Genomic DNA, 13,528 nt, shown 5'->3' on the forward strand with positions numbered 1-13,528 from the left:
CCAGCCATGATTTTTTTTTCTCCTCTTCTCTATGCTTCGTATTTCTTGTATCCTAAAATTAACAAGAGGCTCCTCCATGGACCCCTCGGAGGAGCATGTATGTTGTAAAGAGCATTTCTAGGAGCTTGCAGACCCAACCCTGGCAGAGATATAGAAAAATGACGCAGGTCATGTAATTTCAAATAACATAGACTTCTGCCCTTAGTTACTTGCCCAAATCTGAATTTCTGGCATTAATAAAAGGTTCATACTATTTCTAAGAGAAAGAAGATAGATACCAACCTACCAATTTCTTGGCACTATTTTAATGGGAAATTGGAACTTGAATAATTAAGGGGGGAAATGAATTTATAAAGCTCTTTGTTAAGTATATGAAGATCTTCTGTTTGTAGGTATAACACAGTTTATATTAAACTAGAATTTCATAGCCGATTCTAAACTGGTATAAAATTTGTGTTAATGGTCATAGAGGCATATTCAATCCCTCCCCCTATCCCCTGCCGTGTGTGTGTGTGTGTGTGTGTGTGTGTGTGTGTGTGTGTGTGTTTCTATCTCCTTACATTCTTCCTTTTCCTTTTTATGGAAGTTCATTAAAGAAAATGGTCTATTTCCTCTGGAGATCCATTTAACCGCACCTATTTTCCCTGTATTGATTGAGCATGTTTTCCTGGAGACTCAGAGTCAAGCATGCCGCTCTACACACAGCTTATTCACATTCAATTTATGTATGGGACCACAAGTCACTTTCTAATAACTTTCTAGAACTCTGAAACATAATTCTTTTACATTCTTTAATGATATATAAATATATTGATAACTTTCTTGGGGATGCATTTCTTAAAAATGTTTGCCTAAAGAATGGCCTATGGAGAAAGGATATTACTAATATGGCAGTTTGAGAAATTTATAAAAAATAATATAAGTGATCAGGCAGATCTTGATTTTAAAATTGCATTTTTTTTCCTTTGCTCTGTAATATAACAGCTATTACAGAGAAGTTTAAGACATTTAAGGAAGACATTGAAAGGTTTAGGTTTGAGATTTAATAGGCCAAATGCCATCTGCTTCTGCAATTTGTAACATTTTATTATTAACAACTGTAGACGGAAGAGGCAGTCTATTTCGGTGGCGAGGACAGATTTCTGTCCATCTGTGCCCGTGTTGCAGCGCGTCACTGGTGCTTTGGATCCTCATGGCTGTGAGCCACAGCGAGGTGGCGTCAAGGTCACGCGTGGGAGGACCTCAGCACATTCTGTCTCCTGACCCTGCAGACGGGTGCCTCGAGCTCTGCCCCGGGCCGGCCATTCTGCTCCTGGGTCATGGAGCTGGGCCTTCCATGCCTCCATTTCAAAGGAAAATGTGAACTTTAAACATTTCACAATATCAGACAAATAATTTATTTTGTGTCTCTGGTTAAAGTCAGGTTCCTTCTTAGGGTGACTCGCTTCTTAACAGTGAAAAGTGTGTAGAGGTCTATGCTGATTTTTTAAAACTTTTTTCACTCCCTTAAGAATCACGGTGGGGTTAGCATCCATGTGCAATTCTGTCTTATGGCGAAATAGCTGAAAGCAAGAAAGCGGGGTGTTCAGGCTGACTTTAAAGGCTTGTGAAGTGTGGCCGGCCATTATCCAATACTTCATTCTTCTTTTGAGAACACTTGGTACGGAGCATCTCTCAATGTGTGCTTTATCTTCTCTTTCCCGAAAAGTGCTTATCAGATTGTGGTGGAGGAGTTGCACCCTCACCGAACGAAGCGAGAAGCGGGAGCCATGGAGTGCTACCAGGTCCCCGTCACCTACCAAAACGCCATGAGCGGGGGTGCGCCCTACTACTTTGCGGCTGAGCTGCCCCCCGGGAACCTTCCTGAACCTGCCCCCTTCACAGTGGGGGACAACAGGACCTATCAGGGCTTTTGGAACCCCCCTCTGGCACCACGCAAAGGATACAACATCTATTTCCAGGCAATGAGCAGTGTAGAGAAGGTAAGCCTCCTCCAAGTTCTGCTTGTTCACTGCCCGGAGGCAAAGCCGCAGTCAAATTTTATAAATACTCAGTCGCATCTGTCAGTTTAAAAAGCGGGGGGGCGGGGGATCATTGATGTGCAGGGGGCTGCTGCTTCTGTTCCCAACTGTGTGCACGGTTTTGAGCTGGGGCCCCCACGTGTTACCTTGCTCAGGATTCCTGTTTCCTAGTAACAGCTTCGACGAACCCACTTCAGGCAAGCCCACAAGAGCAATTGTGAGCAAAACTCTTTGGAAAGGTGGGTGTGTGGCCTTGCTGCTGGGGCTGGAGCCCTGGTGAATATCAGCCATTGTTCTGTCCTCTTTGCTCAGGAGTGGCTGCACTTCAGAAGATTAAATCGACTGCAGGATCAACAGAATGCGTGTTCCACAGCAGGCTAATAAACCCTTATAAACTTTTCAGGGGGTACAAGCCGAGTTGTAAATAACAAGTAACAATCCTCCGATTACAAATAGGACGCCTGCGGTCCGTCTGACAGAACCTAAACAGAAGGCTGCCGGGAGAGGGCTGGATGCTGGGCCCGTGGAGGAGTCTTGTTTTCCATCTCCCTGGCTGCCCCTCCTTTTCCCATTTTGGGCACAGTTGTTTTTGAGCACTGCCGCTGATCCCAAATGAATATTGAAAAGGAAAACACAACAGGAAGTTAGAAACTACCAGTGGCTCCATACGTGGGGAAATAACCTGCCTCATGCTGGTCTCTGTGAAAGATTTTCTTTCCTAAAACTTATTTAATTTATTTCTTTCCAGAGGGAGATAGAAAAAATACATTAAGAATAGAAAATGCCCACAATTTGGAATCCACTAGCACAATGACATTTTTGTTGACTTGTAGCTTTATAGGAAATGGCTGGGTTTGGGTAATTGAGTCCCCGAGGTGGGTACGTGAGAGGTGCTGTGAAATATGTGCTATCTAGTTGCAGCAGTGATATTTTGGAATAGTTTAACTGCAAGACATAGCAATCCATTTATATTTCTGCAGGGACCATGAGAACTTAGGGTATTGACTGGTTGCTTTTGAATGAAAACTTTATCGTTCTGCTCACCCTATGTGGCTGGTTTGCAGAATATGGCAGAGAAAAATGCCCCACAGCATTTTCTAAAATGCACCCCAAAGCCAGGGGCTGCTCCTGGGTGACAATGCTCTTCTCGTCTTTTAGTGTACTTCTTCATGAGAGGGAATCTTTCCAGGCAAGTCAGCTGCCCGCTTCCCTCCTACACATCATTCCCTCCCATTGGTAACACTGGGCTGTTCAAAAGACAGATGACTATAAAAGTTAATATTCCATTCTGGATGTAGAGAAACATAGGGGTAGAAAGCATACTTCTGTGTTTGGGTATTCATCTTTAGAGAGTTGATAGAGTACAAGTTGACTTCTGTTATCTGGTGTGTGGTATGAGAGGCGTATTAATGAATGCATGTTATTTATAAAGGATTTTATGTGGCACTCTTTAAAAGCTTTCTTGCCCTAGCTGGTGTGGCCCAGTGGATAGGGCATCAGCCTGCAGACTGAAGGGTCCCAGGTTCGATTCCAGTCAAGGGCACATGCCCAGCTTGCGGGCTCAATCCCCAGTAGGGGATTGGCATGAGGCAGCCAATCAATGATTTTCTCTCATCATTGATATTTCCATATGTCTTTCCCTCTCCCTTCCTCTCCGAAATCAATAAAAATATTTTAATAAATAAATAAATAAAAGAATAAATAAATAAAAGCAAGCTTTCTTATGAACAGTCTCTTCTAAATGTTACTTTATCTACACGTGTTAAAGTATATTTCAGTTCCCCTGGCAAAGAGTTTTTAAAGTGACATGGCTCCTACCAGCGATGGTTGGTAATCCTGGTAGAGTTAAAAATTGCTTTTAGAAGGTCAAAATTCCATCTGGCCTCTACAGGAAAGTGAACTAATCTCTTGCCATTCGCTGTGAAGGCCTTAGGTCACAGTTAAGGAATAGAAGTGCATACTTTCGTTTTTAATTACTGAATCCCCTTCAATACTGTATTTTAGTTAATTTAAAAATAATAAATGCTTAAGAGAGAATTATAAGCTCTTGGTTTATCAAGATATAGAACTACTCAAGATGCAGTTATAACTGCATCTAAAAACAAATAGCCTCTGTCTTGTTTACTGGCTTTAACATCTTTTCCAGCCTCTTGTACATTCAAAGATGTGAGCTGAATGAACTAAGTCTGGGAATTGTAGGCCTAAAGTACGTTCCAACTCCCAGTGCCACCTCACAGCATTAAAAAAAAAAAGGAAAAGAAAAGATAATTTGTGTTCTTTCCTATGTCTACTATTTCCTCAACCCTATCTATCTAGCAAGAGGAGGAAAATAATCACACCAAGTAAGATTTATTCCCTAACAACTAAATTAAAAAGAAAAAAGAACAGATAAATTATGTTGCAACTGTGATGTAATTTTTTTTACTCCTCACCCAAGGATATGTGTGTGTGTTTTTTCTAATTGGTTTTTAGACAGGGAGAAAGAGAGAGAGAGAGAGAGAGAGAGAGAGAGAGAGAGAGAGAGAGAGAGATTGATTGATTAGTTGCCTCCCATACTCACACTAACCAGGATTGAACCTATAACTAAATATGTGCCCTGATTGGATATTGAACCCACAACCTTTTGGTGTATGGGATGATGCTCCAACCAACTGAGTCACCCTGCCAGGGTATGAAGTATTTTTTTTATGATTTTCTAACTATTATTCAGCTCTTCAGTCATGGAAGGCTCCAAGTGACAGTATGTAATGTCCAGCCTTGGTCTGAGTGTGCAGCTATGAGGTGAAAACGAAGTTTATGTTTGGATCTGATTTGTATTAGCTTTGCAAATATGTTTTCTTTCTGATTGTTCAAAAAGTACAAAATGCAAATGGAATGCCATTATACTTGTCCCAGACAAGACAGCCTGTTTCATTACAAGGTAAAAACAGACACCTAAATCTTTAGAAAAATGTTGAAAAAAAATTTGAGTTCTTATTTGTTGTTGTTATTGTTGCTGTTAATCCTCCCTGGAGGATACACTTTTCCATTGCTTTTAAGAGAGAGTGGGAGGGATGGAGGGGAGAGAGAGAGAGAGAGAGAGAGGGAGAGAAACATTGATGTGTGAGAGACATTGGTTGGTTGCCTCCCACACACACCCCAACTGGGGCCAGGATCAAATCTGCAACAGAGGCATGTGCCCTGACTGGGAATCTAACTTGTGACCCTTCTGTGCACTGGCCAACGCTCTAACCACTGAACACACTGCTCAGGGCTTAAGTCTTTATTTTAGATTTAAAAAATTATCTGAGAATACATATAAAAACATGTTTCTTTAGCACTGCAATTGTATTCTTTATAAACCTATTTTATAGCTCCAGATTGATCTTCATAATAGTTATAGTTTATGAAACAGGAAGCCTATGTATACACTGACTATTTTCTTTCATTTTCACTCCATCAGGAAACTAAAACCCAGTGTGTACGAATTGCTACAAAAGGTAAGAGGTTTGCTTTTTTTTCTTTTTCAAATTCCATTATCCTGCTTTCTAAAATGAAAGAGCTTTGTTCCCTGCTTCGGGACTAATTACATGTAGCACTTCTATTACAGTTTTGTAGTAGGACCCAGTTAAACTGCCAGCCAAGTCCTGGGACTCACTTGGGTGTCTTTAACGTATAATGGGTGCTACTCTTCATCCTCTAGGAATTGACTGGAGGAATCTTGTTATGAGAATAGGAGGGATTTAGAAACCCGTAACAGTGGTTCTCAACCTAATGCCGCGACCCTTTAATACAGTTCCTCATGTTGTGGTGACCCCCAACCATAAAATTATTTTCGTTGCTACTCCATAACTATAATTTTGCTACTGTTATGAATCGTCATGTAAATATCTGATATACAGGATGTATTTTCATTGTTACAAATTGAACATAATTAAAGCATAGTGATTAATCACAAAACAATATGTAATTATATATGTGTTTTCCGATGGTCTTAGGCGACCCCTGTGAAAGGGTTGTTCGACCCCCCCCAAAGGGTCGCGACCCACAGGTTGAGAACCGCTACCTTAGAAGGACTTTTTCCTGCCATTTAGTGTCTGAAAATCTTGTGCTGCCGATCAACCAATGTATTGGAAAAACTCAGCAATATCAGTTCAAAATCACAAGGTGCTTGTTTAAAAGCCATTGTTACTTTCTCTGGTAGACGATCAAAGGTAAAAAGAAGCAGGCTGGTCCATGCATGTGGAAGAACATAGGTGTGAAGACTGGTCTATAACTTCATCAGTACTGCAGGTTCATTGGAGATGCTTTACTTTTTTTTTGCTTTTTTTTTTTAATCCAACCGGTGCCAATAAATTAAATCTGTGATGGCTAATGGCCAGGGCAATTCCTGCTGACATTTCATAGTTTAGCTCTGTTGCCTAGTTTTTTAGGAGAAAACATTTTCATCTTCGAATGAGTATTTAGATTTCAGAGTGGGAGAAAATCTCCAGCATTCACTATGTTTATAATCTTTCATTTAAGACTTATGCGATTGTGCCAACAAGGGAGAGAGAGAGGTTGGTGTATTTTAACAAGAGGAACAAGAAAAAAGCTGTCTGCATGCAGACATGGGGCTCTGTGGAGAGTTGGCGCTCTGGGTTGTTTGCCGCTGGAATTAGTATTAGACCCACGTTCATGACCAGTAGTTGATTCATTTGGATAAAAATGAATGGCTATATTCTGTTTGTGCTGGCATCATTCCTTTCATCATTTTTTCTCATCTAATGATCAGTCTGCTCAATTAAGCATTTGTGTTATACTCTTGTTTGTAGAAGCAAAAGAGACGTTTTTCTTGACTCATGAGAAGTAATAAAAAAGCTTCACAGAAGAGAAAATAAATACACTTTTCAATTCAAATACTACGATTCCTCATGATATTTAAAAAAGCAATCCTTAGTGAAAGGAAAGAAAAATATATATATACAGATGCACATAATGTACAAGCATTTATTTTATTTTAAAAACAGCTCATGGATCAAGAAGTAGAGTTGAAAATTTTAAAGATAGTGGCAAAGAGCATTTAGGTATATATCAACTATGTTTTTTCCAAATGTTTTTTCCAAACTTAAAATAAAGCCAAAAATGTAAAATAGTCTTGTATCAGCTTCCAAAAAGATTTTTAGATATTTTTTATAGGTATAAATGATTTAAAATTTTTCTTATTTGGTTATTTGGTTATTTAATTATTTGCACTTATACAAGTGTTTGCCATTTTGTCCCTCTCTCAATACAAATAAAATTATAATGAAAAAATATCATATGAGATTTAGATTGCAGGAGATGTAAGATTATAGAAGTCAAACGTTCAAGGTGGCGCAGAATATTGTCCTGAAACTCAGAGGTAGTAAGAAAAAGTCCATTTGTGGTCGTTTCTTCTTTGTTTAATAATTTATCCTGCTGTGCTCTGGATCTCCAGTTTGGCAGTGTGGTTTAATGAGTAAGGGAAGAGGACCCTGGCCCTGGACTATCGGGGTTCATATTCTCCTGACTGTACCCTTTACTATTCTTTGACATTTGCAAATTATTTAACCCCTCACTCCCGAAAGATGCATAATAGTGTATTCACTCCTCACTATTATCGTGAGGATTAAAATAGGTTATATATGTATGAAACGTTGAAGGCAGAGGGAACACATGCAAAGACCTTGAGGGGAATGTGTGCTTGGCTGCTAAGGAACGTGGGCTCAGACTCTGAGGATGAAACAGACTGGTCTTCATTAGTGATTTCAGACTTCAGCTTGAGTCAGAATCCTGTGGAGGCCTTGTTAAAACTGGTTATTGGGCCTCAATGGCAGTTTCCAAACCAATAGGCCTAGGGAAGGGCCCAGGAATGTGCATTTCTAGCAGGTTTACTGCTGCTGCCACTGCGGTGACCACACTTCGTAAGTACCAGTGATCTGAACAATTCGCACGCACCATTGCCATGTCAACCAAAGCACTATGATTACTAGAAGACCACCATAGTACTCATTTCTCTAAAGTAATTAAAGACCAATCCTGAGATATTTTTTGATAGCTAGCGTAGACTGAGAGCATCAAACTGAGGGTGCCAGTTGTTTACCAGAGATAATTTTATAATTTAGAGTTTCATTCGAATAATGTCAACAGCAGTCTAAATCATTGCTTTATTTCTAGAAATACTGCCTTAGGAGACTAATGAGAATGAAGCAACTCCTCTGCTCATATAACATTTCATAGACACTAATGAGCAAGGGTCAAAAATAACATTACCTTGCAGAGCAAAGATGGCCGAACTCTTGGTGATAAGGTTATCTCTCTTCTAAAGCACTTTTTTAAAAACTGTCAATCAACACTGAGCCTAATTACATTTCTAGGGAATCATATTACATTAAATAGATAATGGTAGCCTTAATAATGCTCCCCTCCCCCAGCTCCACCAAAATGTCCATGTTCTAATCTTCAAAATACTTTGCAGATATTTTAAGGATCTTGAGATAGGGTACTGATCCTGGGTGATACAGGTGGACCCAGTAAGAGTTTATATAAGTGGCAGGTGGGAGGCTCAGAGTCCGAGAACCGATGTGAAGACCGAAGCAAGAGCTGGAGTGATGACGGATGTGCTTTGCAGAAAGACAAAGGGGCCATGAGCCAAGGAATGCAGGGGTTTCAGGAAACTAGATAAGACAAATGATTTTTTCCCCTTGTGCCTCCAGAAGGAACATAAACCAGTGAACTTCTTAATTTTAGTCCCATAGATTCATTTAGGACTTCCGGCCTCTAGAACTGTCAGATAATAAATGTGTGTGGTTTTAACCCATTAATGTTTGGTAGTTTGTTACAGCATAAAAGGTAACCAATATAGGTTTTGGTGTCTGGAAGCTGGGTCCTACTGTAACAAATACCTGAAAATATGAAAGTCACTTTGGAATTGGGCAGTGGGTAGAGGCTTCAGAGAATCCTTAGAGCATGATACAAAAAGCATAACTTGCCTTTAACAGACTGTAGTAGAAATATGAATGTTAAAGTGTCTGCTAACAAGGGCTCAGAAGAAGGGGGGAACATGTTTCCAGCAACTGGAGGAAAGGGAATTTTTGCTCTGTGGCAGAAATTTAGTTGAGTTATGCCCTCCAGTTAGGTGGGAAACAAAATTTATAAATGATGAACTTGGATGTGTAGGTGAAGAGGTTTCCAAGCAGTGTTGAAGGTGCAGTCTTTTTAAAAACACACACACACTCAGAAATACATACTTATATACGCATTCACGTACACATATTTGTTATTTGTTGATATCATTATCTTTATATACTGGGAATATAGATTCTCTATTTTAATCCTTTGATTTTGAAAAAGGCAAATACTAAATTTTAAAAACAAACAAAGAACTTGTGTTCTTAGCAATTAAAAACAGGTCTTTGGAGTGAATCCGCATATCAGAAGATTACATTAGTTTTATTGCAAATGAGCCCTGCCTCTCTTTTTTCTATACTTATCCTGTTGTAGGGATTAAAGATCAAAATCCAGTTTGGTCTCATTGAAACACATTTGCAGAGTGTTATAGAGCATTGGTTTATGATTATGGCTCCATAATAGACAAAATATTACTTATCCCCTATTTGTGTGGTGTCTGGTATTATGCATTCTATTCAGTTTTTTAATGAAATGTGGATTACTTTAAAGATTATCTCTCTGACTGAATAAATGGCATTAGAGTAGAAAGTTAATTGAATCTTTCTTGAATGATCACTATTGATAGAAGGAAAGATAGAAAATGACATGCTTTTGAACTTGTGTTGTGTTTAAAACTTTTAGATTAGTCAAGTATTTTTTTGTGATCAGTTTTCTACTATTCCCTAATTACACTTATAAAAAAATCTTGGAAAAATTCTAATTCATTTTTTAAAATTTCTCAGATTTTGTGAAAATGAGATACAAAAAAATATCACATACTGGAGCATATGGTTTAGTGTGCTTTTAAAGACAAACAATAAATGTTATTACCCAAACATCCAAATAGTTCTGGATTTTTCATGTCCTGTTTTTGATACAGATGATAACCTAGCTTCAAAATTTGGAATCTTGTTCCCTTCTTACATTTGTTTTACTCTTTTAAGAGCTCCTGCTGATTATACAGGTAAAGAAATTACTACTTCTGCTTCATTGTTTAAGGAAATGCAGAAATTAATGTTTGTAAATAGTGGAGGTGATAAAGTGATCCTGGCCACCCTTTATATATCCTGGAAAGGGCAGAAAGTTCACAGTTTGAGTATCAGTGACCCTTAAGGAAATATACAAATTGTCCTTTTAAATCACTGTTATTCTTCCTGAGCGATGTTTGTGTGTGCAGGTGTGTCTTCCATCTTGTAAATTCAGAAAGCGATGTTTTAATTGCTGGCTGCTTCTGTTACTTACAAGTAACACCTGGCTTTGCATCTGTTCCTCTTAAAATGCCGCTCTTTGCCTACGAGGAAACCAATTCTTGGTCCATTTGCTGCTGTTATTTCCCAGATGATCATCCGACCAGGCTGTGCTTTTGAGATAGGATTTCACTGTGTTAGTAAGACTTTCCTCTGCTTACCCTGATAACCAGCATCTCAGATTTGACCCCTTTATAAAAAGCTGCTTTGTATTCGCCAGTTATGATTTTTCTGACAAGTTCAGCTACTAGGGGAGATAGTGGAAGTAAACGTGGTTGACTGTTGGTGGTCTAACAGTATACTAAAGACTGCAGCAAATATGAAAATTTTTGTAGAGAGACGAAGAAGAAAGAAAATTAAGGGTCTCATAAGAGTATGTAGCTATAAGACATCAGCTCATGTAATCTTGGGGCTTTTCTCAAGGCTTCCTATCACATCACTTGTGATGATGGTAACAACTACATTGTTGGTATCTGATTGTTTATAATAGAAATTTTACATCATCATGGTGAACAACAGTCCTCTCTTGAATATATCTTTGCTTAATTTCCCTACATCTAACTATTCCACCGGCTGCTAAACATTGGGAATTTGTCATCCATTCAGAATGTATTTATGGCCTGTTTACACTCTGTCAGGCACTAAGCCAGATATTGAGCTCCAAGGAAGAGAGTTGTAGCATGGAGGCATGATGGCTGTATGTAGTTACCATGCAGAGCAGGTTTGGTTAAAAATAGTCATTGGCCACATCTATCTTAAAACTTGAGATATTATCCTTCACCTGGAGATTCCTCAACTCTGCCAAGATCTGCTCTTAGAAATAGAATGCTTTTCTTTTCACTCTGGTAAAATATTTAAAGTCTATGTGTTAGATTTACTGTAATTTAGGATTTGGTAATAACCTCCATTTAACAAATATATTCTGTAAACTATGTAGGCTTTAAATTTGATTTTATAAAACAAATCGCCAATGTTATATGTTACAGATACAATTTTTTTTATATTTACCCAACCTGGTGAGGATCTCTTTATAGACATTGCAATTATGGAAACATATCTATATTTCTATAGATAGAAAAATATATAGATTAAAAAAAATTTGTTGTCATCCCAAGATAGTGGCCTGAACCTTGCTATTTTTTAACTCAAATTTTTTGGCTTGAACCAGCCAGGGTTGAGCAGGGGCTATTGGCTCAGGGGTTGAACATCGACCTATGAACCAGGAGGTCATGGTTCAGTTCCCAGTCAAGGCACATGCTCTTGTGGCAGGCTTGATCCCCAGTAGGGGGTGTGCAGGAGGCAGCCGAGCAATGATTCTCATCATTGATGTTTCTGTCTCTCTCTTCCTTTCCCTTCCTCTCTGAAATCAATAAAAATATAGCCTAAAAATATTTTTGTCTTGGACACATTTTCAAGTTAGAAAATACACATATTCCATGGTGTATGAATGTATGTTTAACCCTTTCTTTATTGTTGGACATTTTGATTGTTCATTTATCTTGCAATTATATGCAATGGAATAAACATCCTTGGCTAAGAACTTAATTATCTGTTATAGAATAAACTCTTAAAATCAATATATCTAAGTCATGTGCTATTTATAGATTTTTAAATAATTACAAATTACATTAAAAAAGAATTCTACAAATTTATGTTTCAGACAATATATTTGAAGGCTTGTTTCCCATACTCTCTTATCATTACTAATTGACACCAGTATTTTAAGGTTTTGCTTATCTAATGTGCAAAAACATGGTTAACATTTTATGTTTTATTGTTAAATGATTTACATAATGATACCATCGAATTTGTTTTAAAACTGTTCTATAAAGAATGAAGAGACGAGCACATGAACAGTTAACTGTTCAATTTATGGGATGCATTTTGTTTCAAGTTGATGAATCAAATAAAATTAACAAACATTCAAGCTCTTTCAATGAAGGCTGCCTCTTCGGGAAAGCCTAGAAATACTTTAGTTTTCTTTGGAATAGCTTTAAGTGCATGGTGGTTCTTTTACACTTCCTGAGCTGCAAGCAATTCTAAATCATCTTGGTTTATTGTTATGCTTTTATTAATCATCAACAGTCTCTGATTTCAGAATTCTTTAGACTTTCTCACATTGAGTAGGACAGCATTCCTAGAAGTTGTGAAAACTGTACTTTTTATTCTTTAAAAACAAAATGTGTCAAAAAAACAATCAAATTATGAGAAAGCATGAGTAGCCACGGAGTAAGTTGGGATTTATTAGGTAAGTCGGTTGGCAGAAGCAGATGTGAGGATCATTTTAAATTCACTGCTAAGAGAACCTTTTTTAAAAAAATCCAGTTTAAAGAAGCTATTTGAAAAACTTACACAATGCTCTGCAGAATGACAACAAGATGAATGTCATAACAATCATAGAAAAATACATAAAGTAGACTAGTATTTCAAATTTCTCCTGAAAAGAAAAACAAGTTATATCTCTTCTCAGATATATGACCAAGTTGAAAAAAATTAGAAAAATATGCACACCACCAGTTAAGTTCCGTTTGACTTCTGTTTGCCAGATGTTCTGATAGAAGTATTTTTCAGTGTTCAGTATAATAATGTCTATGAAACAATGCTGTGAGAAGTCTAAACTACTTCTCCCATTTATTGATAAAGAGCATATGGGTTTGGGAATCAGTGTTAAAACCACATTGTGTGAAGCAAAAATTTTAGTTTTTCTCTCAGTGTAGTAATTGTTTAAAAAATCTGAAAGACAGAAGTTAAATCTCCCCACGATATGTACAGTCATGTAAAGTAATATATAGCAGAGAAAATAAAAGAATATTTCTAAACCATGGATTACTTCTTTTCTAGTTTTGGAGGAATTCGGTTTTAGACTTGACCAAAAAGCCAGTGATGTGCTTCCCTCCCCAACCTATTATCATGATCACAAGATATTTATTTGCCAAAATGATGCCAAAATGAATTTTGCACCACCTTCTCTCCGTTCTTATCTAAATAAAGACTTTACTGAAGCGAATATGTGTAAAAGCCTAATTATGCTAGACTTATTTCCTGAAAGTGCTAGTGTCACAGGAGGAATAAAATCTAAACTCGATTGCCGAAATATCAGTTTACGATATA

General features: G+C 37.8%; 1 protein-coding gene across 5 annotated transcripts in view; it reads left to right on the plus strand.

Moving 5' to 3' along the window:
• PTPRK (protein tyrosine phosphatase, receptor type K) overlaps positions 1-13,528 on the plus strand; it is a 466,477-nt gene that overhangs the window by 382,339 nt on the left and 70,610 nt on the right. For all 5 annotated transcript variants that reach the window (XM_006095061.2, XM_006095062.2, XM_023759153.1 and 2 more), the window contains exons 12-13: positions 1,709-1,982; positions 5,464-5,500. In XM_006095061.2, coding sequence (XP_006095123.1) covers positions 1,709-1,982; positions 5,464-5,500 — 311 coding nt within the window. The remainder of the gene's footprint in view (positions 1-1,708; positions 1,983-5,463; positions 5,501-13,528) is intronic.

Source organism: Myotis lucifugus, unplaced genomic scaffold (assembly GCF_000147115.1).
Source record: "Myotis lucifugus unplaced genomic scaffold, Myoluc2.0 scaffold_150, whole genome shotgun sequence".
In the NCBI taxonomy this organism is placed as follows: domain Eukaryota; kingdom Metazoa; phylum Chordata; class Mammalia; order Chiroptera; family Vespertilionidae; genus Myotis; species Myotis lucifugus.